General features: G+C 40.9%; 2 protein-coding genes across 10 annotated transcripts in view; both read left to right on the top strand.

Moving 5' to 3' along the window:
- The window catches only part of RNEE/G (RNAse E/G-like protein), a 424,083-nt gene that overhangs the window by 223,808 nt on the left and 173,768 nt on the right, over window positions 1-26,507 (top strand). For all 9 annotated transcript variants that reach the window (XM_089378340.1, XM_089378342.1, XM_089378337.1 and 6 more), the window contains one exon: window positions 11,450-11,597. In XM_089378340.1, the coding sequence (XP_089234466.1) occupies window positions 11,450-11,597 (148 nt within the window). The remainder of the gene's footprint in view (window positions 1-11,449; window positions 11,598-26,507) is intronic.
- Window positions 14,314-17,139, top strand: LOC149228716 (uncharacterized). The gene is made up of 2 exons (XM_089375719.1): window positions 14,314-16,153; window positions 16,264-17,139. The coding sequence occupies exons 1-2, from the start codon at window positions 14,362-14,364 to the stop codon at window positions 16,857-16,859; spliced, it is 2,388 nt and encodes a 795-aa protein (XP_089231845.1). The 5' UTR covers window positions 14,314-14,361; the 3' UTR covers window positions 16,860-17,139.

Consider the following 26,507-nt stretch of genomic DNA (forward strand, 5'->3'; position numbering starts at 1 on the left):
AATTATTGAAGATAAAAGAAGATTTGATCAAAGGGTTTCCCCATATTGGGGTTTGTCCCTAGCTAGCCACCACATCTCGGGTCTCTTGTCTTGGCTTGTTTTCTGTTGATCGTTTAAATATTCTATCTGCACTTTACTTAATGTACATGTGATTGCTAACTTGCGGATAATAATAAGAAAGATAAGTAAACAACTCTAAGCATAGAACATACCATAACTTAACATGGTATCAGAGCTGAGGTGAAGACAAAGCCCAAGCAAGAGCAAGAGCAATCACCGAAGAGAAGGTTGGCAAGGCTATCTGAAAGAAATCATGGGGTCCTCAACACACTTCCCTGCTGAAGACAAACTCCGTGAGAAGTCTGACTATCACGGATGGAAGATGTCTCTCGTTCTAACATTAGAAGAACAGGAAGTGTTGGACCATGTGAGAGGCGAAATTGTTGAGCCTCCATCAAATGCATCCGCTCCTGTTAGGAACAAATGGACCAAGGGAGAAGTCAAAGCAAAGAAGATCATTCGGGACTCTATCGACAAACGCTTGGTGGCCTATGTTTATGAGCCGAACACCTCCAAGGAAATCTACGACAGACTGGTGAATTTATTTAAAGTTAATGATGCAAATCAAGTCTTGTTTCATAGAAATAAGCTGAAGGAAGTTAAGAAGGGCAAAGATGAGAGTATGCAAGCATACTTCTTAAGAATCACTGAGATCAAGAACGATCTCCTATCTATTGGGGAAGTAATTCCTGACAAGGAAATGACACTCACCACTCTTGGAGGACTGCCAATTGAATGGTATATATTTAGGACTACTCTTCTCAACAATAACGTAATTCCTGGATTTGAGGAAACAAGGATGGAAGAGCAAGAAATACCCATACTTAAAGGTCATCCCTCTGCCTTTTCTTTTCACGGAAATGGATGACAAAGGCTACAAGGTGGCTTTTAGCGATGGCAAGGTATGTGTATGGAAAAAGAACTTTAAAGATGCTTTTACTCTTGGGTTTCGAGTTGATTCATTATATCAGGTCGGAGGAAGTCCGTTGGGTGTCATGACTTGTGACACATCTCTTCAGTCTGAATTATGGCATCGGAGGTTTGCTCACCTTCATTATAAAGCTCTACCTGATGTAAGAAAAATGGTAACTGGGATGCCCGAGTTCAGATTAGAGCAAGAAGGTGTATGTCCAGGATGTGGCGAAGGGAAGCTCAAAAAGGGACCATTCCCCTCAAGCCAAAGCAAGACCTCCAATATATTGCAGTTGGTTCACTCAGAGATATCCGGTATGATGCCTGTGAACTCTTTGGGAGGATATTTATATTACCTCATTTTTACAGATGATTATTTTCGCAAGACTTGGATATATTTCTTGAAAAAGAAGGATGAAGTGTTCTCCTGGTTTCGACACTTCAAAGCCTTGATCGAGAATCAAACCGAAAAGAAGATCAAGATCCTAAGGACTGATAATGGGACTGAATATGAATCCAATGAGTTTCATGACTTTTGCAAAGAGGTTGGCATTAAGAGGGAGACCACTACACCCTATACTCCTGAGCAGAATGGTGTGGCGGAAAGGAAGAACCGTACGATTGTGGAAGCTGTCCGTGCTATGCTCCATGATCAAAGACTTCCGAAGTTTCTATGGGCCAAAGCTGCGAACACCGCTGTATATGTACAAAACCGATGCCCTCATCAAGCATTGGGTTCCAAAACTCCTAAAGAAATGTTCACCGGTAAGAAACTTGACGTATCTCATTTTAGAATTTTTGGAAGCACGATATATTTTCATGTGCCGAAAGAGAAAAGGAATAAATTGGGTGCATCTGGAAAGAAAGGAATCTTTGTGGGTTATAGTGAAAATACTAAGGGCTATAGAATCTATGTAGCTGGTCAAAGGGAAGTCGAGATTAGTCATGATGTCACCTTTGACGAAGATATGGCCCTTAGCAAGGTGGACAATCTTCCTACTTTGAGGAACACTCAAGAAGCTGACACCAGGGAACCGAAAGAAAAAGAAGAGGAGACAATGCCCGATGTGGAAGAACCCCTGGATCCTATTGATCCTCCTCCGCCTGAGCCCTCCTCTTCAAGGAAGAGGCCTTCATGGCTTAGGGGGACACTTGATGATGCTGAAGGACACACAACACCCTGAGGAACCTTCCGTGAAAGTAAGTAACCGAAATGAGCACAATCATCCAAAATGAGCCTTCATCATTCACGGATGCCATCAAGCATCAAGTATGGAAGGATGCTATGACCGAAGAATATGAGTCTATTATGAAGAACGATGTCTGGTATGTAATCCTCAGACCCCAGGAAAAGGCAGTTGTCACTTCAAAATGGCTTTACAAGATAAAGCATGTAGTTGATGGAAGTGAGGAAAAGTATAAGGCTTGTTTTGTCACTCGTGGCTTCTCCCAGAAGGAACGTATAGACTATGACGAGATATTTGCACCTCTTGCTCGAAATACCACCATCCGCTCGATCATAGCCCTTGTTGCTTCGCAAGGATGGAACCTACATCAGATGGATGTCAAAACTGCGTTCTTACATGGTTCAATCAAAGAAGAGGTCTATGTGGAGCAACCCGAAGGATTTGAGATTCATGATCGAGAATCTCATGTGTGTAGGTTGAAGAAGGCCCTCTATGGGCTAAAGCAAGCACCCCGAGCATGGTATGAGAGGATTGATAGCTACTTGATGAGGCTGGGATTCTCTAGGAGTGATGCCGACGCCAACCTTTACTTTAAGGTTATAGATGACAAGCCTCTCATACTGGTGCTATATGTTGACGACCTCTTTCTAACAAGTGCAGACCCTCTCATTCACAAATGTAAGAGGGAGCTGGCTTCTGAGTTCGAGATGAAAGACCCAGGACTTATGCACTATTTCCTAGGATTGGAAGTCTGGCAGAAACCAGGGGAGATTTTCCTATCTCAAGGAAAATATGTGATGAAGATATTGGAGAGATTCGGCATAGTGGACTGCAAACCCGTAACCACCCCGATGGAGCTTGACTTCAAGAAGTTAAGCGGTAGTGCTCCTGGACTTGTTCTACGAAAGACCACTGAGTGTCATCAACTCATCGGAGCATTGATGTTCCTAGTGAACTCCCGTCCAGATATATGCTTTGCAGTCAACACGTTGAGTCAACACATGGTTGAACCTCACCACATACATTGGATTGGTGCTAAGAATCTGCTGAGATATCTTTGTGGCACAGTTACTTATGGATTAAGATACATTGCTGGAAATGTGAGACTACTTGGATATACTGATGCTGATTGAGTAGGCAATGTGGTGGACCGTAAGAGCACTTCCGGGTGCTATTTCTCCTTGGGAACTGCTTCGATATCATAGATGAGTAAGAAGTAGAAGTCTGTGGCTTTGAGCACTGCCGAGGCAGAGTACATTGCTGCTAGCATGGCCTCCTATGAGGTAGTCTGGTTACGAAAGCTCTTCAGTGAGCTATTTGGATTTACATTGGATATCACTGTGATCCTATGTGACAACCAGAGCGGGATTCGTTTATCAGAGAATCCTGTATTCCATGATCGCTCCAAGCATATCGATATCAGGTACCACTATATTCGTGACATGGTGCAGCGGGGAGCTATAAGGCTTCAACATATTGGTACAGATGAACAGGTTGTCGACATTTTGACAAAGCCCCTAGGAAAGGTCAAATTTCTGACTTTCCGAGAACGACTTGGAGTCGTTCAGAGACCCTCTTTTGAGGGTCAAGTATGATGTACTGAGCTCTGGGAGCTCCAGGGAGGTGCAGGGTACTTCTTGGAGCAACATATGACCATAGGGTAACTCACCATCCCCTGTTGGTGCACTTTGTACAGGGTAAAAGGTTGAACCTTCCCATGACACCTCGTGGCGACTATGGAACATGATGATTAGTTCTCCTGTGGGCCAGGATGATTCGTTCTCCATGGCGATTGTGGAACAGGATGATTCGTTCTCCTGTAGGCCAGGATGATTAGTTCTCCATGGCATCCACTGGACAGGATGATTCGTTCTCCTGTGGACAGGATGATTAGTTCTCCTGTCGAGGCATCCTACCCATGCAGTCTGGGACTCATGGGAAGTACCTCTCATTGATCAATGAGCAGGTAAATGAGGATAGGGACCATAATAGTTCTATTGATGGATGCATCGTTGTATCTACCGTACTCCCTATGCTAGGATGACCTCCATTGATCTGGGATCAATGATACTGGTTTGGGACCAGTGAGAGTGGTACACCCTCTAAAACTGACTTCGGGTTAGTAGAGGATTGGTCTGGGACCAGTGAAAGTGGTACACACTCCAGATTAACTTCGGGTCAGTGGAGGATGGTATGAGACATCCTCGATCACTTCTTCTTCTTCATAGTTCGAGCAGAGCAGAACAGAACAAAGTAGAGCAGAGCAGAGCAGGGGTCAAGCTGTACAAGGCAGTGCATTTGATGGATGAATAGTAGCGATGGTCAGACGAATTGCAGATGGAGTTCTCCCTAGTTGAGAGGGAGTGTTAAAATTGGCAACTAGGGCCAAACTCCATGTGGGTCACCTTATTCATGGCTGATAATATTTTTCCTAGATTCCTCTCGTCGAGAGGTGTAGGATTGATCTAAAGATCATCCGATTTCGATAAGTATTTATCGAGATATGATTTTATTTTGATTATTGAGAAACTATCAAAGTCAGCCAGCAACTTATGTAGGCTCAGACGCCCAACAGACACATCTGTTCACCTTCAACGTTTGGATATAAATACAAGATGACTCCTCCTCATTTGGTCACTCACTTCTCATCATATCTCTCTCTCTCTCTCTCTCTCCTGCGCAAAAAAGAGTCTCTTCTCTCTCCTGCATAGAAAGGCCCTCTCTCTCATCTGAGCCGAAATAGGTTGTTCGAAGTCTTGGACTGGTGCACGACGAAGTCTTGGACTGATGCACGGTGAAGTCTTGGACTGGTGCACGGCAAAGTCTTGGTTTGATGCGCAGCGAAGTCTTGGACTAGTGCATGACAAAGTATTGGACTGGTGCACGGTGAACGACTCACTGGTGGAGAATTGACGAGTTCGATCTAGGGTTTGCTGCCCTAGTTTAGGGATGATCTAGGGTTTGTTGCTGCTGATATAAATCAGATCTTTGTGCTATTTCTCTCTGCTGAATTATTGAAGATAAAAGAAGATTTGATCAAAGGGTTTCCCCATATTGGTGTTTGTCCCTGGCTAGCCGCCACATCTTGTGTCTCTTGTCTTGGCTTGTTTTCTGTTGATCGTTTAAATGTTATATCTGCACTTTACTTAATGTACATGTGATTGCTAATCTGTGGATAATAATAAGAAACATAAGTAAACTGCTCTAAGCATAGAACATACCATAACTTAACATAACACCATTAGTGTAAGGTGCTATACAGGTGGTCAATCTCATGATGTTTCTGAGATAAGATGCAATGGGAAGTCTAATCCCTTCACATGGTTCCTCCAAGAACTTGTGTTGTATGAGAGCAAGCATAGCTGGTTTGAGTGCCCAAATCAATTTTCTTTCTTCTAACTAGTTCACTTCAGAAAGGAGTGTATCTAGTTCATTAAGTTTGAAGAGAATCTTCCATGTGACCCTCATGTGCTTCAAATCTGTTCCAAGAGCAAAAATCTTGTGTCCTATTTCCTACCCCTTCTGCACTTCTTTTGGTTGTTCTCTCTGAAGAATGGCATAGACCCCCTTTGAGAAGGGTCTGCTGTTTGTCGCTGCTGGTTTTTGACCCAGATTGCAGTCCATTGATGTACTGCTGTGTAGCACAAGACATCAACATACAAGACACTCATAGAGATAATTCTCTCAAGACACAACACTAAATACAAATCCACTCAACAAACATAGGACACAAGCAACAGAGTGCAATTTACTATCCCTTCTTGCTCAACATGTTACAAGGCTAATAGATCACTGAGATATACCAATTGCACAACTTCTGAGGAAGCTAGGAAAAATAAACTTTATCCTCTGTGAATTTTGATTAAACAGGCTTGAATGTTTAGTGTTGTAGGTGTCTTAAGAAAGATCCCAGAATCATAATGTAATTTCCAGGATTAAATGTGTGCCAACAGACTTCAAATAGGCACATAATGCATATGAAAAACTCATGACTTAGCAAACTGTTGTATGAGGAACTAACAACCATTAAAATTAAATACATAGAGAGCAGATTAGGAAGATAAAACCTGGTAGAAATTCAATCTTCCAGGCTTGATTCCACTTTCAAGTTGTCCTTTGGTAGTGCAATTGCCAAGTGACTGTCCCAACGTTATGAAATAATTCACAACTATAGTCTGCAATCTGCCTAGACTTGCACATACAACCAACAACAACACGACTCGGGTTCCAAGCTGAGATACTTGTTTCTTTTACAATCTCATTTCGCAGGTTTCACAAATCTCCCCCCAAACCTTTGCACAGTAATTACATCTAGCCTACAATTCTCTTCTACTTAATAAATCCCTTCTTGTAACAGCTACAAATTTGCCAGCAAACAAAATTGTGGAGGTTTCCAAGCACCCCCTCGACCTATGAGGAGAGAGACCCTCTCACAGTCCACGTTGATCAACAAATGAAGCATGTCCCAGGCAACAAGGTAAATCGACCATGAACCGCTACTTGCTGACTTCTTGTATGACCAATACGATCAGTCCCGTCACCCAAATGGCTTGAACCACCTCACTGTCTCTTTTCACATTAATTGTGGCTAGTGTGCGTTCAAGGACAGTTCTTGTCGGGCCCGATCACTAATCGTAGGACCCATGTATGATGAATATAGGTGACAACGCTGACCCGCCTGATTTCAATTCATCTGCGCAGAGGATTGACAACGTTCTTGGTCAACGACGACCTGCCTATGGCCCAACAACACCCTCAACATAAATGATTCGGCCTTTGACATAGCGACTCTTAACTTCGCCCACGACTGACGGAAACCAACAATGGAGCCGCTTCACCTTTTCTGTGAGATCAATGGTGCGTGAAATCTGTTCACAGCCGTTGGATCAGATCTCTACGTCCGTGAAACTTATGGCCAAAATGTTCGACATTCATGAGTCCTAAGACCATTCCAGCGATTTTTTCAACGATTTATTGCGTTGCGTCCAAGCTTGGCAGTGACGACTCCAGTACACGTTGCATAAATTAAAAGTCGAACTTCACACAGGTAGCAACTCAACCCAGAGGATTTACGTGTCAACAGGTCCCATGGGACTTGATTAATGATGGGGACTCGATCTAGTTCCTTTAGCGGCCACGAACTATTGTCTGTGCCTTAGTTGACTCCTCCCTATTGCAACCACGATCAGCTACTATACCTGTCGGGTCACACTTTCTTCTCAACGACAAACAAATGTTGCATATTGTGATGCCACGTTCCAGCTGTAACTCGAAGTGCCCTTGACGGCTTGGAACCTTTCCATGCTGGCAATTATACTGATGCTTGATTTATGTTTTTCTCAGACTGTGTATGCAAGTGTCCTTTGTCACGTAAATCGTTCCTTGGCAGAGCTTGGAAATTCGTGCAAGTGTGATGGCCACACAACAACGCTCTCTTGTGCGTGACCACATTGCCAACTTCAAACAATCTCTCACAGACCGTATCTTTGTGTCATGGTGTGGTCGGCTTCAGCGGATCTTTACAGCTAAAGATTCCTCAACTATAATTGAAGCATGGCTGCTTAGCTCCACTACCCAATTTATCGAACTTGTCTGACTAAGACGCTGTTGTTGATATCCTCTTTGGAATATTCTTCAATAATGTCCACCAGCGCTGACTGCTGCAACTTGTACGATCAATTGGGCATTCACCACAGCTGCAATAATGACCCTGCCATGCCCCAAGGAATTAGCATTCAGCCTCAAAAAGGGTCTCGATCTGTAAATGGGTCCACGAATTACTGAAGGGAACGACTAGATTAGCCTTTTAAAACCCTTGAACCATAATAGTGGCAACTAAAAATTGAAAACCCGCAGGTTGAGCCAAGTTCGATGATCTGATACCACTGTAATGTCCCAAATGAGAAAATTTTGGAACAAGCTCGATTTTTTAACACAGAAAAACTGCAGATACAAATTCTATTCATAAACAAAAGATTGCCATGTAAAATATAACATATAAAATGCATGCAATTTCTATAACATGATAAGCAGAAACAATCTCAACTTTATTATAATATATGAACTGGGGTTTTAGATGCTGGAATAACAAAAGAGCGAGATAGCTGGCCTCAACAAACCTACAATAATGCCACAATGGGCCTCCCAAAACAAACTGAAAATCAAATCATTGTAACTTGTGAACCCTGAATGGATCCACCAAGGGAAGCGATGGGTGCTCACCCACTCTCACTAAATCACCTGAGAGTTTCCACCCTAGGGCTATTGCTGAAGTAGAGAACCACGTTCTCAAACCTCTCCACAAGAAGAAATCTCAAATCCAACCTGTCCTCCAATGGCCTTCTCCTCCTCTTTTATAGATTTGTTGGATCCCTCTAGAACCTCCTATTTTATTATTATTTTAATCATGGAGCACTTTTCCCTATTTTATTTTAATTAAAATATTCTTTTTAATGTGGGAAAATGGTAAATTGGTCATCATGTCTCCCCTGGTCACTGAAACTCTCATCTAACCATCCTATCATGTAGATCTCGTTCCAGTTCCTACGAGCTATTATGCTAAGGTGTTTTGCCACGTATTCCTCCTGGAATGCCACCTTAAGCGTAATTAATTGAGTCAAAGCCACTAATAACTCAGTTTCCTGAAAGTTGTTGGAATGCACCGAAACAAAAGGAAAATGGTGCGGATGACAGAATATACCAAGCGAATGCCATCAGACCTCATAGAAACTCCTCAAAACTCCACCGGGACCCCTGATGACATAACTTGCTCCACTGAGCTGGCCATTCCCTGCCTTGGAAATCCACCCTGGCTGTATGATGAAGAAGAATAAAAATGGGGACATGACATAGAGTTATTAACGAGCCTATATTAATTAATTACGCTTAAGGTGTTGTTTTGAGCTGATTACTTGGAGAAACACCTTAGTGTAATAGCTCGTTCGAATCGGGGCGAAAATATCTATAGGCAGGATGATGAAAATGCGCTATGGGTGGCTAGTGTGACCACAAAGACGAATTATGCATTTTCCGACATTAAAAGTGACTTTAATTAATTTATAGAAGTCACTTCATTAAATAAAGAAAGGAAAAGTGTTTTTAAATATTTAATTGGAGGGAAAAGGTAAGTGAGTTATAAAAAGGGAAATGGGGGGATCTCTCCTCATTCATTCACTAGTGTTTTTTGAGAAAAAACTCTTAGAAAGTTTTTGGAGGAGTTTAGGGTTGGAAAATCCTAGCTGCCATAGCTGGTTTCAGTGTTGAAACTATACACTCTAACTGGTTCAAGGAGTGAGATCACACAGATTTCACCACTGTGCCTTCATGGAGAAGAAGTTCTTCAAAAGATATTGAGGTAAAGAAGTTTCATCAATTAATTTTATCCACTGATATTGTGTTTCCTATATATCTTCTCACGGGTGGGATTTCAAGCCAAATCTATGGTTCGAGCTATGGAGAAAAAGCCCAGAATTTGTTGAGGAAGAGAGGCCAAGTTTTTATCTTTTGGAAAGACGAGTTTGCACTGCAAAGAAAGGGCTGTATTGTTACAAAGTCATTGCTGGTCAAGTTGTTGGAACTAAGGACTGAGTTTACTAAGGCAAGGGGTCAAAGATCATTCTCATTTTGGTGGGATGATTTATAAGAACAGAATAGAGGCCGAGTTTCCCATTAAATATTAAATGAAGTCTGCGTTCCTTTTAGTAGCTGTCTTAACATATAAATACTTGCTGAAGGTCAATTTGGGTGTCGGAGTTAAGTTCCCGAGATAGTGAAGGCCAAGTATCTTACTATTTGTTTGCTGGACGTGTATTCTTTATTGAGCGTGGTCCTGTAGCTTCTAATGGCTGTGGTACAGTTTGCAATGCTGAGAAAAGGAGAGGCTGCTCACTGAAATTTGCTCTTGCTGAAGTGTATAAAGGCTGGTTATTACACAAAGCTCGAGTTTCCTTGCTGCTGTACATGTTATCAGCCTCCTGGAATATTTCTTCAAGCTACAGTGAGCTGGTAGGAGCTGACATGAAAGCTGGTGCAAGAGCATAGATGCTGTTAAGCTTATTCTCTGACTCCAGGTTCCACTGTGCACTCATTTTCTGAGTATGGTTCTGCTATATATACACTTTAAAGTGCTGTATATTAATATATCCATGCTTTGTAAATTGGGGACTGATATTTAATTAAAAGAAATATGTTTTATGCTCAGATTTGTTTTGTCCATCTTTATGAAATATTTGTTGTTATATACTGTGGCTGGGGAGCCATATTTGGGAGGTAGTAATCCACTGTAAAACACTGATTGGAGAATTAAAATTTCTCAGAACACCTACAGCAGTGTGTGCTTGATATGTTTGACAAAATGCCTCACTGAAAATCTCACTGAAAACTCAGAAAAATTTTGACCACTTGGAAAATTTCCTTAGTTGGAATTTTACACTAGAAGAAAAGGATGTTCTATATGGTCCCCTCTTATTGAGTGTAGGGGCGAACTTACTAGATGGATCACTGGGGGTTAACACATTTCTAAGGCTTGATGATGTATATTGTTAAATATGGTTTTGGTGGTCTAAGGTTTGATGATGCATATTGTTACATATGGTTTTCAGAGAAGGAGGGTGGGGGGGTTGTGTACTACATGCCCATGGTGCTCTAAATTTTCTAAGAGTTGAGGATTTATTACTTCCTTGGTGGTGGAGTGCACTAGGTTCATTCCTCAGTGGGGCTTAATGTTTTGTTCTTATTACCTTGGTACTTGTTACCCCTCATTTCACCAGCGGTACCTATATGCTGAAAATATATTATGAACATACAACGGTCAACCCATGGCTAAAAGTCACAATCTCTAGAACATTAACTTGAAACCCTACTAGAGCCCAATCTTTTCTCTCAGAGTACCCATTTAGTACCATAATCTCTCATTTATAGTTTGTTGTAGAGATGCATTTTGTTATTTGGATTTTTTGTGTTCTGTAAGTGTGCCATTTTGATAAGCATTTAGAGATATGATATACACATTTATTGAAGTAAAAAATGTTGAATCATTAGGCTACTTTCTGGTTCACAAATGGTACGAGTACTTACTGAATGCAATGGATTTCATTCTTGATTTGTTAGAAATGGTATTTATAATATTGTGATTTCATTTATAACCGCTTATCCTTTTGCAAATTATTCAATTGAAATACGAGTATTGAGAAATTTTTCCCTCCATGCTGGTGTACATATATTAAAATGTGGGTTAGGTTTTTGTATTATTTTTTGTACACTGAAATGATGTTTTTTTGCCGTTGATGCAGAGTGTACCTGCCTAATGGAGGTTACTTGGTAATTGAACAAACAGAAGCATTAGTTTCGATTGATGTCAATGGTGGTAGTGGCATGCTAGGTGAAAAATTGTCTCAAGAGCAGGCTATTCTTGAGGTTAATCTTGCAGCTGCAAGACAAGTAAGCTTGTTGACTTTTTTCAGATGGAAAGACACCCATACGTAGTATTTATGCATCTATCTACATGCATGTGTAATATGTTCTAGAAACTTGTCAAATGCTTGTTTTACAGATGTCTTGAAGTTTTTTATTTGGGTAATTAAAATTCATTCAATTTAGTTCCCATTTTTAAGACACCAATACATAATTCTTGGAAAAAGAAAAAGATCCTTCAGCAGATTGAACATGATGCAATATAATTGGTGCTGATCACATTTGTAATGTGTATGGTCAAGTTAGAGCAAAAGCATGATTAGATAAGAGAGGGAGGCAAGGATTAGAATACCATTCCATGCTGCTACCTAGGACTTTATCTTTTCAAAATTTCAGTCATTTATCGTGTACAATTTAGATGATCAATCAGTTCTATGAGTAAACATGCTAATGCTCATGGACTTGTTGTCCATTCCTGAAAAACAAGCAAAAAGAGAGATATAGTTATTGTTACCACTCATACCAGCAAGGGACCTAAATCTTGATTTGGGGTAGCATCGGATGTGCTTTAGCCATGAAAATTGGTGGAGAGGCTAAAGCACATAAAATCTCCAAGACCCAGAATGGTTTGGACAGATTGTACCCAGTTTGGAAGATATTAAAATAATTAATATTTTTAATGGAGTTCCTAAGTCTGAACTTAGGAAAAATAAAATATTAATGGGTATTAATATAAAACTCGGTTAGAAGGTTCCACAAGTCATGGATCAAGCCAAATCTAATCTTAGCTGTTGATTAGAGATTGAATCTCGACCGTTGAAGGACCAATTAGAAAAGTATAAGAGGGGGCTTGAGGGTCAGTGGGAGAAAACACCAGAGTGATCAATCATTCATTTTGCTAGAGCGGGGTTGCTAAGCAAAAGTGAATCAGTGATCAGCAATGGGAGGCAGTGAGTACTAGACAGAGAGGTAGAGACAGTCCTGAGAGACTAGCACAAAGCAGAGAGAGTGAGAGCAATAGCCAGTTCGGGTCACACAGAGCCCAACAAAGACAACGCAGAGGCCAGAGGGACTGCGTCATCCTCGCATAGGCTGCTGGAATGACGCAGAGGGTCCCAGAGGTTGCGTAGTGCATCATAGGCTAACACAGAGGGTCCCAGAGGCTGCGTAGTGCATCATAGGCTGACGCAGAGGGTCTTGGGGCTAACGCTGGTCAGTAGGAGGCTGAGGGCCAACGCTGAGCTTTAGAGTCACCGGAGAGGGTTTTATGGGACAGGTTTTCTGAATACTTGTTTCCGAATATAGAAGTATTGCTGCTGTGTATTTTTCTCTATCGGGTGAGCCAGTTAGGCACCCAGTTGTACTCAAGGAAATACTGCATAATAATAAACCGACAGAATAGCTGCACCGGTTTTCCCTCTTTGGTTTTTTCTGGGGACATTTGTCCAAAAATAACGGTGTCACTTATGTGTTTGTTTTCTTTCAGTTGATGATCTGTAGATGTTGTGACTGTATTGTGTTTGTTTCGATATTTAAATGTTTTAAATAATTTTTGAAAGAATAACTTCGACGAAAATCACATGTAGACAGACATTTGTCGATGCGTTTCGAACCAACTAGTGTGGTTCATCGTCAGGACAAGTTGAAGAAACAGATCCAGCTTAGCATGATAAATAGTCTGAGCAGAGTCTCCAACGGCTAAATTGACTAACGGCTAGTTTTGACCTTAGGACCCAGGTCAACTTATTATTTATTAATTTAATATTATTATTAATTTAATATTATTATTTTTTTATGGAAATAAGTTAAATTAGGTAAAATGGTTGGTTTTTAAAAAAGGAATTTATTTAAATTAAAATTAGTATATATATATAATTATAATACTAGGTTATTAAGATAAAAGTTAGGATTAATAATTTCAATGGTTAGTTTGAAAGGTAATCTATTTATTTATTCAAATTATTTAATAATTATTATATATATATATATATATATATATCATAGTTTTAAAAACCGTTCCGGTCTGACCGGTTACCGGCCTAACCGGCCGGTTGGGAGGCTCACCGGTCAGAACCGGTGAAAAAACCCGGTTAGAAGCCTCACTTGCCCAGAAATTAGACCTAACCGGTAAAAACCGGCCGGTTTAGGTCAAAACCGGCCGGTTTATTGCTAACCGGCCGGTTCCGTCCTAAACCGGCCGGTTTAGGGACAGGCCGCCGGTCAAGGTAAAAAGCGCACGGTTTTTTGCAGCTGAGGGCGGTTTAGGGTTTTTGGGGGTGAGGGAAAGGGATTTTCCCTCCAAAAACACCCTCACACTTGCTATAAGACACCCCTCTCACTCTCATTTGTCTCACACAACTGATTTGGAGTGTTTGTGAGTGTTTGTGAGTTTGTTTGTGAGCTTGGAGAGTGTGGAGGTTTTGCTGAAGTAGTCATCTTGGAGTTGGAGTTGGAGCTATTTTGGAGATAGTGTGTAGCTGTCAGTGGAGTTGCCATCATCAAGAGGAGGCTAAGGGAGCTACTTTGCATTTCCAGGTAAGGATTTGCACTTGATAATTCCTCATTTGGGTCTGCTGTCCATGAATTAATTTTTTTGTGCTATAAACTTCTCATTTCAATGATCTATCATCTATGCTAAGCCTATGAACTCTCTAGCTCTATGCTATCAAATTTTGTAGCTTGCATGTGCATTTTTTTTCCTACATTTATCATTGGTTTTCTATGTTCCTTAGCTGCAATTTTTTTTTTAAATGGCAGATTTATTTGCAAATTGTTATTATTTCAAGCAAACATGGCTCCAAAAGGAAAGGACAGTGCATGGGCTCATTGTGATGTAGTTGAGGGAAAAATGATATGCAAATTATGCCATAAATCTATTGGAGGTGGGGGTATTCTTAGGTTGAAACAACACTTGGCTGGGGTAAGAGGCCAAGTAAAGCCATGTGATGCACCAAATGCACTGTTAGGTCCTATTAGGGCAGAATACATTGCCAAGCTTGAAAATTTTTATGAGGATAAGGCTAGGGAGAAGGCCATCCAAGATGAAATTGCAAGGAAGAGGGAATTATTAGAAGCCATGAAAGAGAGTGGGTATGATGATTATGAGATTCAAGACTCCACTTCTATCCCTTCCACCAATGACCCCTTTCACTATGTTCATCCTTCTGTTGGAGTTGGCCAACCATCAAAAGGACCAAAGAGACAAAACATCCAAAGTTATTTCTCATCTTCTGCCACCATTGCTTCTTCTAAATCTAATCCCACTTCCTCCCAGCCAAGTTCTCAACCCACTTTGGATCAGCATTGGAAAAAACAATGCAAAGAAACTTCTCACCAATACATTGCTAGATGGTGGTATGATTCAGATATCCCATTTAATGCTGCTCGCTCACCTTATTACCAAGCTATGTGGGACTCTGTTATAGCTGCAGGAAAGGGCTTCAAAGGCCCTAGTATGCATGACTTGAGGGGAGCTCTTTTGCAAAAAGAGATATCTTCCATTGATGAGTATTTGACTGAGTTTAGAGAGTCATGGGTCAAAACAGGTTGTTCCATTATGTCAGATGGATGGACCGATGGAAAGAACCGCACTATCATTAATTTCCTTGTTTCTTGCCCTCAAGGAACCATGTTTTTGAAATCAGTTGATGCATCTGATAGGGTAAAGGATGCAAGCCTTCTATTTGAGCTTTTGGATAACATTATTCAGGAAGTTGGGGAGCAGCATGTTGTGCAGGTCATCACTGATAATGCCTCAAACTATGTTCTTGCTGGAAAGATGCTTGAGGCCAAATATAAGACCATATTTTGGACTCCATGTGCTGCACATTGCATAGACCTCATGCTTGAGGATATAGGCAAGGTGGAGTGGGTAAAAAACACTGTAGAGCATGCCAAGTGCATTACAAAATACATTTACAACCACTCATGGGTATTGAGCCTAATGAGGAAACACACTGGAGGCAAAGAGCTTGTTAGGCCTGCAATTACGAGATTTGCAACTCACTTCCTCACGTTGCAATGTCTCAATGGTCAACATAGAAACTTGCAGAAAATGTTTTCCTCTGATGAATGGTCTGAATCTTGGTGGGCTCGTAGACCAGATGGAAAAGACACCAAAAAGAAAGTGTTAGACACTTATTTTTGGAAAAGGTTTGTAGAGCTTGTGAAAATTACCGAGCCCCTTGTTAAGGTGCTAAGGTTGGTGGATGGGGAAAGATTGGCCATGGGCTACATTTATGAAGCTATGGATCAGGCAAAGGAGCAGATACGGGCAGCTTACAATGACAGGTTAGCTAAATATGGCCGTATATGGGAGATCATTGATAACAGATGGAACAATCAACTCCATCGTCCTATACATGCAGCCGGGTATTTTTTGAACCCAAGGTATCACTATAAAAATCGGCTAGGAGATCAGCATGATGGGGAGGTCAGAGCTGGATTGATTGATTGCTTGGAGCGCATGGTCCCTAACCATGTAGACCAGTTGGATATACATAGACAGCTTACTATTTTCAATCAAGCAAGTGGTACTTTTGGCAAAAACTTGGCAAAGATGGCAAGAGATGTGGACCAACCAGGTAAGCAATTCCAATTTCCATTTTGTTTTTCATTTCAAGTTAAAATTGTTTACGTTCTTTACAATTCAAATTATAAACTAAGTTACTAATTATTGTCTTTTTCTTTGCAGCACATTGGTGGGAGTCATTTGGTGGCCAGTGTCCTCAATTGCAAAGGTTTGCAATTAGAGTCCTCAGTCAAACTTGCAGTGCTTCAGGTTGTGAGCGCAATTGGTCTGTTTTTGAGCGCATACACACGAAGAAGAGAAACCGTTTGGAACAAAAACGGTTAAATGATCTTGTTTTTGTGCAATACAACCTTCGACTGAGGAGGAACCAAATGATGAGCAAATCACCTGATCTAGATCCCATTGTGTTGGACGATATTGATCCAACATCAGAATGGGTGGAGGAGACTGAAGATCCTGTGTTTGAGGCTGATTTTGATATCGACATGGCTTTAGCGGAGGATGAGGCAGATTATGTGGCGGCATCAGAACCAGGATCAGTAGCGGCATCAAGGAAAGGCAAGGAACCAATGGAAGGCACTAGTCGTGCAGGTCGACGAACTCGTGCTTCCACTAGGTCCACTTCTATTGTCATTGGTGGCATTGATACTGATGTTGCAGATGAGGCAGAGGCATCCTCAGACTCTGAACCAGATGATGTCTATGTAGCTCCTGATGATGATCCTGTGTCTAGTAGTGGTGATGATCTTGATGATTGATCATGTGTACACTGTAGACTTGTAGTAGGCCAATGGCCTCATAGCTTGCAGCATTGTTTTTGGACTTTATAGGCCATTTAGAGCCTCATTTCTTATGTATTTTGCTATTTTGTCGATGATATGTATTGCACTCGGTGCCATTTTGATATATTCACCTTTGCATGGTATATAAATGAGCAAACTTTGCATATTTTGTCTCTATTGGCTTGGAATCATGGTTTTACATCTTAAAAATAGTTTTTTTTCATTAAAAATTAATTATTTAATGTATTTTTTAAAAACCGGTTCGTTTAGACCAAACCAGTCCCGGTTAGACCGGTTCCGGTCGGTAAACCGGTTAGCTAGGTGGACCGGTTCGGTCACCGGTTCCGGTTTTAAAAACACTGATATATATATATATATATATATATTTTAATTAAAATCATAATATTAGGTTGTTAAGTGACGAGTATTTTATTCAATAATAATTTAATGGTTAGTTTATTTTTATTATTATTATTTATGGAAAAATGAAAATAATTTTAAAGGTCGGTTAAAGAAGTAATTTCTTTATTTATTTAAATTATATATATATATATATATATTTAAGATAAAAGTTAGGATTAATAAGTAAAATAATTTTACTGGTTAGATTAAAAAGATAATTTATTTAAATTATTTAATAATTATTATTAATATTATATATATATATATATATATTAATTAATCCTAATATTAGGTTGAGAATAATAATTGCTAATGGTTAGTTTTAAAAAAGTAATTTCATAATTTATTTATTAATAATCAAATATATATATCTATATATATATATATGTTTTAAGGTTAGGATAAAATAAATAAATTAATCTATGGTTAGTTTAAAAAGGTAATTTATTTATTTAATTAATTAATTTGCTAAATATTGTTAATATTATATATATTATAATATTAGGATGTTAAAAAAAAAAGAATAATAATAATAATAAAAATTCTATATATATAAAAAGAGCACAAAAAACAAGGAGGGGGCAGAAAAACCGACTAAGAAGAGAGTGTTGGAATCCAGCACCTACTGATTTTCCAACCATCATCTCTATTGAGATTGCTCGGCCTCTTCTCAATCTCAATAGCTTCCCTCAATTTACGATGGTGGAACTGAGCAACTTTGGCAACAACCTTGGCCTCCTCAATGCACACCTGATGCTTGGTCTTTTCCACATGCTCAGCTAATGCTAAAGACTTGGATCTCCCATGTCTTAGGTCGGCCGCATGTTCGCAGATCCTTTGATGGATGGAGCGTCCTGTTTCCCCAATATAGGGGGTCCCACAAGAACAAGGGATCAAGTAGACACCCTTCATGTCCTTAGGGTTAACGGGATCTTTCACTGATCGGAGGGAATTGCGAATGGTGTTGAGGGGCCTAAAGGTTGAGGGAATATCATACCTTTTAAGGATCCGAGCAATCTTGTCCGTGGTTCCTTGAACATAGGGAAGATGGACCCCTGGACGACGCTCTTTTGGCTCTTTCTTAATTAACGCGTTTTTTGAGGCTTTCTGGAAAGCCTTCTGACCCAGGCGTCTACTATAACCATTCTCCACAAAGACATTAAGGAGATGGGATCTCTCCTTATCAAAGCTCTCACAATCGGAGATCCTAAGGGCACGAGTAGCGAGGGTGTTAAGAACACCCAACTTTTGAGCAGGGAAATGATGGGAATCGGCATGAAGATACTGCTCAATATGCGTTTTCTTACGGAACACAGAGTGGGAGAGAAAGCCATCCTTATTCCGAGATATAAGAATATCCAGGAAAGGGAGGCAACCATTGTCCTCTTTTTCCATGGTGAACTTGATGGCCGAGGACCGACTGTTGAGGTGATTAAAGAAACGATCCAGCTCCTCAGGGCCATGGGGCCAGATGACATTAGTGTCATCCACATACCTTTTCCAAGCTTAGGAAGAAGACGAGTTGAGGATAAAGCTTTGGCTTCGAAATCTTCCATAAAAAGATTCGCAACGATAGGGGAAAGAGGGGAACCCATGGCAACACCACAAGTCTGCTCAAAGAATTCACCCTCGAAACAGAAGAACGTGGAAGTGAGACAGATCTCCACCAGATGCGCGGTATCGGGATCTGTTAGGCGATAGATCACTTCCAAGGCCTCCTTTATAGGGATGCAAGTATAAAGGGAGACCACATCAACGCTGATGAGAATGTACTCAGGGCTAAGCTTAATATCCTTCAGCTCCTTAATAATGGATGCAGAGTCTTTCATGAAGGACTCAGTGCGGCCAACCGGGGGCTTAAGTTTAAGGGCAAGGAACTTAGCCAGAAGATAGGTCGGACCGCCAATGGTGTTGACGATAGGCCTCAGAGGGGCCCCTTCCTTGTGAATCTTTGGTAACCCATAGATCCTAGGAGTAATGGGACTACTTTCAATGAGCTTGTGGCACAGGGAACTCACTGAATTATTAGATTTAATGGCGAGAGCCACAGTCCTAGAAATCTTCTTCAGAGGGTTCTTGGGCAGTTTTTTATAACTGCCACTATTGTGGAGATGATCTAGCATCTTCCTCTGGTAATCATCCTTGTTAAGGATGACTGTAGCTCCTCCTTTGTCTGCCTTCAAAACTACAATATCTTTGTTCTGATTTAAGGATTTTAGGGCGGAGGCTTCCTCGTTGCTGAGGTTCTTCCAAGGGGGCTTGGCCTTCCTAAGGACGACAGCACAATCTTGTCTAATAGTGTCCTTGATATTATCCAGAAGATCTCTAATCCCGAATTCCACATCGCAAATAATGTCCTCCACTGGGATTTTTCTAGGGGCAAGGGCAAAGTTTAGATCTTTGCCTAAAACACTGAAAACCGAAGGGGAAAAAGAGAAGCTAGAAAGATTAACCACCTTAGAATTGCGGGACATTACCTGGTCCAAATTCAAAACCTTATTGCTCAGGTTACCATCATTGTTATTGCTAGAAGATTCAGTTCCAATGCGATATAAAATGCTATTATTAGAATTACATGAATTATCATTATTAGAAAAATTATTCCCTGAAATAGAATTATTACTCTCATCATTATCGATATTATTATTATTAAGACCATTATTATTAATAATAATGTTATTAATAATAATTCTTATTATTAATAATAATGTTATTCGAATTAATATTATCCTTATTATTAGAATTATAAAGATTTTTATTATTAACGCTAGTGTTATGAGTATTAATAATATTATTATTGTAATAATAATAATTATTAATATTCTTATTACAATAATATAAATTCTTATTATTATTACTAGTAGTCCCGTTATTATACTTCTTAATATTCTTATTAAAGTCATTATTATATTTATTAACATTCTTATTAAAGTCGTTAGAATCATATAAATTTCTATTATTATTAATAACGTATTTATATTTATTATTATAGCATTGAATGTTATTCCCATTAACAGCCGTGATTATATTATCACGACTGACTCCATTATCATTAAAATAGTAAAATGGCGAACCTGGACCAACGACCCCAGAAGGACCAACCGGTCTACACCCCGAGGAAGCCTGAGGCTGACAATGCTCCAGCGCCTGAGGGGAAGCCCTTCCTCCTCCCTGGTCAACGACTTCATAGACATCGACCTTCAAACAATCACACAACTGATGCAACGAAGACCCCCGGGCAAGTTTTTGCAGTGCAAGCAGGTTAGCAGAATCATCACTGTGTTCATGCTGCAACGGGGAACCAGAGGGAGCCGTTAACCGAGGAGAAGATTTGTCGTTTGCCGTCAATGCATTTAGACTTGCCGAAGGAAGATGTTCTACCGAGCCAGATCGCAGGTTCTGAGTACCGTCCGAATGATCAGCAGCATCCAACGATGATGGGACTGGCCCCCCTCTGCAAACTGAAGGAGAGCAACCCGAGTTGTATGGAGCAGGTTGCTTCAAAGAAGGAGCAGGTCCAGCAGAGCGCTCCTCTGAGATCCCTTGCATAGGAACACTGGAAAACTCATCAGAAAACTCATGACTTGCCAGCGCCGAGGAGAAAGATCCATTCAAAGGAATGGAAGACACCCACGACCAGAGGGCCGAAATTTGAGAAGCAGAAATGCGTCTCAGGGAAACATCATTCACCGATCCACATCCTGTAGATTTCTGAGCTAGAATCTGAAACTTTGCAGCCTATTTTTGTCCCCTGATCTCCTCTAAACGTAGCGATTTTAATGCAGAGCATGCATCTATTATGGCCCACAGAGGGGGAGAACAAGTTCGAAAGTTCCAAGTGCAAACCCAGAAGACCCTGAGAGAAATTATGAAATTACTTTTTTAAAACTAACCATTAACAATTAATATTCTCAACCTAATATTAGGATTAATTTATATATATATATATATATATATATATATATATATATATAATATTAATAATAATTATTAAATAATTTAAATAAATAAATAAATTATCTTTTTAATCTAACCAGTGAAATTATTCTACTTATTAATCCTAACTTTTATCTTAATAACCTAATATTATAACTTTAATTAAATATATATTATATATATATATATAATTTAAATAAATAAATAAATTACTTCTTTAACCTACCTTTAAAATTATTTTAATTTTTCCATAAATAATAATAATAAAAATAAACTAACCATTAAATTATTATTGAATAAAATACTCGTCACTTAACAACCTAATATTATGATTTTAATTAAAATATATATATATATATATATATATATATATATATAATAATTATTAAATAATTTGAATAAATAAATAGATTACCTTTCAAACTAACCATTGAAATTATTAATCCTAACTTTTATCTTAATAACCTAATATTATAATTATAATTATATATATATATATATATATATATATATACTATTTTAATTTAAATAAATAAATAAATTCCTTTTTTAAAAACCAACCATTTTACCTAATTTAACTTATTTCCATAAAAAATAATAATAAAAATAATAATAATATTAAATTAATAAATAATAAGTTGACCTGGGTCCTAAGGTCAAAACTAGCTGTTAGTCAATTTAGCCATTGGAGACTCTGCTCAGACTATTTATCATGCTAAGCTGGATCTGTTTTTTCAACTTGTCCTGACGATGAACCACACTAGTTGGTTCGAAACGCGTTGACAAATGTCTGTCTACATGTGATTTTTGCCGAAGTTATTCTTTCAAATATTATGGATCATAGAAGCCTCAATTCAACTATGTTTTAAATAACGTTCATAATTTACAAGTAGAAGAAATAAACAAGCAAAATATAGAAAATATTTCTAACGGATAGACTTGGAAAATTCGACATGGTATCAGAGCATGGTTGCAGATCATAGGAAAGCTGAAGGCATCAGCTGAGTAGAGAATTTGCAGCAGATTCAAATTTCCCGAGTGACGAGGCTGATCCTTGTAGAAAGCGACAGAGGAAGGGTTGACGCAGAGGGACTGCGTCATCAGTTTGGGCCTGAGAGAGGCCAGCGTAGAGGCTAAGGAGGGCAGAAACAGGTTCACGCAGAGCCTAGGAGGGCAGAAACAGGTTCACACAGAGCCTAGGAGGGCTGACTTAGTTGGCCGAGGGAGTTGTTTTTCCGGTGTTGTGATTCCGCAGAGCCAAGAGGCTCAATCCTTCAATTGCTGGGGCGAAGGTAGCTGTGGGCAGTTTGCGGGAGCTAAGTTGGTGGGGTACTGTGGTCATAACAATACCTAATAGGGCAAAACCAAGGTAGAGGGAGTTGCGGCTGAGGCGGATTTCTAGCCAAGGAATCCGGATCAGTGTTGCAGTTGCATAGACGATTGGAGAGGGGCAACTTGATGGTTGGAAGAAGGGCTTCCAGGAGGGAAATCAAGACTCAGAGGGAGTCCAGAAGTGAACTTCCAGATGGGAAGTAGAGAGACTCGGAGGAGTCGAACCAAGAACTTCTAGACAAGAAGTAGAGACTCAACAGGAGTCGAACCGAGAACTTCCAGGCGAGAAGTAGAGAGAACCAGAGGAGCCGACAAAAGAGCAACGAGATGGCCGTGAATGCGCTGAGAGATCAGGACAGGTTGGATGGAGCGTCCAACTTTGTGGTCTGGAAAGCCAAGATCTTGTCCATTCTAGACAAACATTGTATCAAGGGCTTTGCCTTGAGAGTAATGGCTATCCTAGTTGACCCGGTAGCTAATGAAATGTATGAGAAGGCAATGGCTAAGGCAAAGTGGATCATCCATGATGGGGTCAAGGATCATGTGGTCCAACATATTGCTGAGAAGGAAACAACAAAGGAGATGTGGGACACTTGGAAGACATTGTACCAACATACTTCCGTGCAGAGGAAGATGCTCCTGGAGAATTAGCTAAGATCATACCAGATGCAGAAGGGAGAGCAGATAGATGTCTTCCTCGGTCGGTTGGAGGAGATTCGTGATCAACTGACTTCCATAAGGGCCACGCCGGATCAGGAGTTGATAGTGAGGACTGCACTTAACACAGTGTCCAAGGAGTGGAAGACATTTGTTTAGAGCTTACTGGGCAGGGTGAGTCTTCCAGATTGGGAAGAACTTTGGGTGGCTCTTCATCAAAAAGAGATCAGACAGTTGACAAAGACGGAGAGTAGCAACAAAGGGATTAGGATCAAGAAGGAAGAGGAAGAGGATGCGACTCTGGCATCTGCGGGAAAGTAGAAGAGGAAGAAGGACCTCTCCAAGGTCAAGTCCTTCCATTGTGGGGAACTGGGTCACTATGCGAACTAGTGTCCGAGGAAGAAGAGTAAGGGAGAGGCTTCTGACTCTAAGGCAACGCCAACGAAGGCGGAGAAAGAAGTTGAGGAGGATGACGATTATGCCATGAATGCTCATGTGCCAAAAGGGCCAGCGTAGAGGTCAGAAGGGCCAACGCTAAGCTTCAGTTGTGCCAAAGAGGGTTTCGTGGGATAGGTTTTCTGAATACCTGTTTCTGAATATAGAGGTATTGTTGCAGTGTATTTTTCTCTGTCGGGTGAGCTGGTTGGCACCCAATTGTACTCAAGGAAATACTGCATAATAATAAACCCTCAGAATAACTGCATCGATTTTCCCGCATTGGGTTTTTTCGGGAACATTTGTCCAAAAATAACGGGGCCAATTGTGTGCTTGTTTTCTTTCAATTGAAAATTTGTAGATGTTGTGACTGTATAGTGTTTATTTCGATATTTAAATGTTTTAAATAACTTTTTCAGAATTTAAAATTAGAAGAAATAAACTAGCAGAATACAGATTAATTTTCTAACAGATAGACTTAGAAATTCAACATGGTATCAAAGCGTGCTTGCAAATCACAGGAGAGCTGAAGGCATCAGCTAAGCAAAGCATTTGCAACAGAATCGACTGTCCCGAGTGACAGTAGCTGATCCTTGCAGAAGTAACAGAGGAAGGGTTGACGCAGAGGTGTTGCTTCATCAGTCCTGGCCAGAGAGAGGTCAACACAGAGGCTGAGGAGGGCAGAGAGAGGCTCACGCATAGCCACGCAAAGACCAGGAGGGTTGACGTAGTGGTTGAGCGAGCTATTTTTGCTGTAGCTGGGAGTGCGTAGAGCCTAAAGGCTCAGTCCTTCAGTTGTTGGGGTGAAGGAAGCTGTGGGCAGTTTGCGGGAAGGAAGCTGGTGGGGTACTGTGGTTAGAATAGTACCTAACAGGGCAAGACCAAGGTAGAGGGAGTTACTGCCGAGGCATATTTCTAGCCAAGGAATCCAGATCAGTGTTGCAATTGCACAAACGATTGGAGAGGGGCAACTTGATGGTTGGCAGAAGGATTTTCAAGAGGGAAATCAGGACTTAGAGGGAGTCCAGAAGAGAACTTCCAGACGAGAAGTAGAGTGACTTGGAGGAGTCGAACTAAGAACTTCTAAACGGGAAGTAGAGAGACTCAACAGGAGTCTAATCGAGAACTTCTAGGCGGGAAGTAGAGAGACTCGGAGGAGTCGGCAGAAAAGAGCAGAGAGATGGTCGTGAATGGGCTGAGAGATCAAGACAGGCTGGACGGAGCGTCCAACTTTGTGGTCTTGAAGGCTAGGATCTTGTCCATTCTAGACAAACATCATATCAAGGGCTTCGCTTTGAGAGTAATGGCTATCCCAGTTGACCTGATAGCTAATGAAAGGTACGAGGAGGCAATGGCTAAGGCAAAGTGCATCATCCTTGATGGGGTCAATGATTATGTGGTCCCACATATTGCCGAGAAAGGAACGACAAAGGAGATGTGGGACAATTTGAAGACATTGTACCAACATACTTTTGTGCAGAGAAAGATGCTCCTGGAGAATCAACTAAGGTCATACCAGATGCAGAAGGGAAAGCAGATAGATCTCTTCCTCTGTCGGTTGAAGGAGATCTGTGACCAACTGACTTCCATCGGGGCCACGCTGGATCAGGAGTTGACGGTGAGGACCGCACTTAATGCAATCTCTGAGGAGTGGGAGACATTTGTCTAGAGCATACTGGGTAGGGCGAGTCATCCAGATTGGGAAGAACTGTGGGCAGCTCTTCGTCAAGAAGAGATCAGACGCCTAACCAAGACGGAGAGTAGCAACAAAGGGGTCAGGATCAAGAAGGAAGAGGAAGCGGCTCTGGCATCTGCGGGAAAGCAGAAGAAGAGGAAAAAGAAGAACCTTTCCAAGGTCAAGTGCTTCCATTGTGGGGAACTAGGTCACTATGCGAACCAGTGTCCGAGGAAGAAGAACAAGGGAGAGGCTTCTGAGTCTAAGGCAATGCCGTTGAAGGTGGAGAAAGAAGTCGAGGAGGATGACGATTGTGTCATGAGTGCTCATGTGCCACTCGAGAAGAAGTGGGGAGACATCAAGCTGTAGTTAGGAGGATTACAGGCGATGAGGGGCAGGATCCTTGAGGTACCCAACCTCTTCGATTATACCTGGCTACAGGAGCCCTGAAGAGGAGTAGTAGGAGTGGCAAATGTAGGTAGAGATGGATGCAGAAGTGGCAGAGAGTGCTACAGTGCAAGAGTCCCTGGGCAGCGCGAGGCTTGCAGGTTGCAACAGTGCGAGAGGCATGTGAGTGTTGCAACGGTGCAGGATGGCACAAAGAGTTTTGCAACGGTGCGAGATGCAGGGAGTTGTTGCAGCAGTCAGAGGTCAGTAGAGGGAGCACTTGTTAGCGACAGAGGGAGCTTCAACATCGGGAGTGTTTCTAGCTTGACAGGGATGTCAGAAGTTGGGTGGATCAGTTACTTACCTCTCAATAACTGAGTTGTAGTGCAGTAGCATGATGCAGCATGATGAGTGGGGGATGCAGTGCAGATGCAATGTTGGGAGGATGGACTATCAACAACATAGATGCAGAGGGAGTTGCTGTACGAATGCTGCATTGGCAGTGGCAGGGCCATGGGCAGCAGTACAGGATGCAGTAGTGCAAAGGATGTTCGACAGGGAGGCCTAACATCAACATAGGTACCGGTGCCAGATAATCAGAGTGATGCTCAGTGAGGAGTATTACTAGAGCACAGTCCTCGCTAAGAGGGAGTGCTGATCTGGAGTAGCATCGGATGTGCTCCAGCCATGAAAATTGGTGGAGAGGCTAAAGCACATGTGATCTCCAAGACCCAGAAACAGTTTAGACAGATTGTACCTGGTTTGGGAGATATTAAAATAATTAATATTTTTAATGGAGT

Source organism: Pinus tabuliformis, chromosome J (genome assembly GCF_031772625.1).
Source record: "Pinus tabuliformis cultivar Carrire ecotype Pingquan chromosome J, CPIR1, whole genome shotgun sequence".
Taxonomy (NCBI): Eukaryota; Viridiplantae; Streptophyta; class Pinopsida; order Pinales; family Pinaceae; genus Pinus; species Pinus tabuliformis.

What these genes read in the sequence shown, in the direction of transcription:
- LOC149228716 (XM_089375719.1), top strand. Translation starts at nt 14,362, where the DNA reads ATGGCTCCAAAAGGAAAGGACAGTGCATGGGCTCATTGTGATGTAGTT. An exon ending in AAGAGATGTGGACCAACCAG is followed by an intron (nt 16,154 to 16,263) that starts GTAAGCAATTCC and finishes TTTTCTTTGCAG; the next exon opens with CACATTGGTGGGAGTCATTT.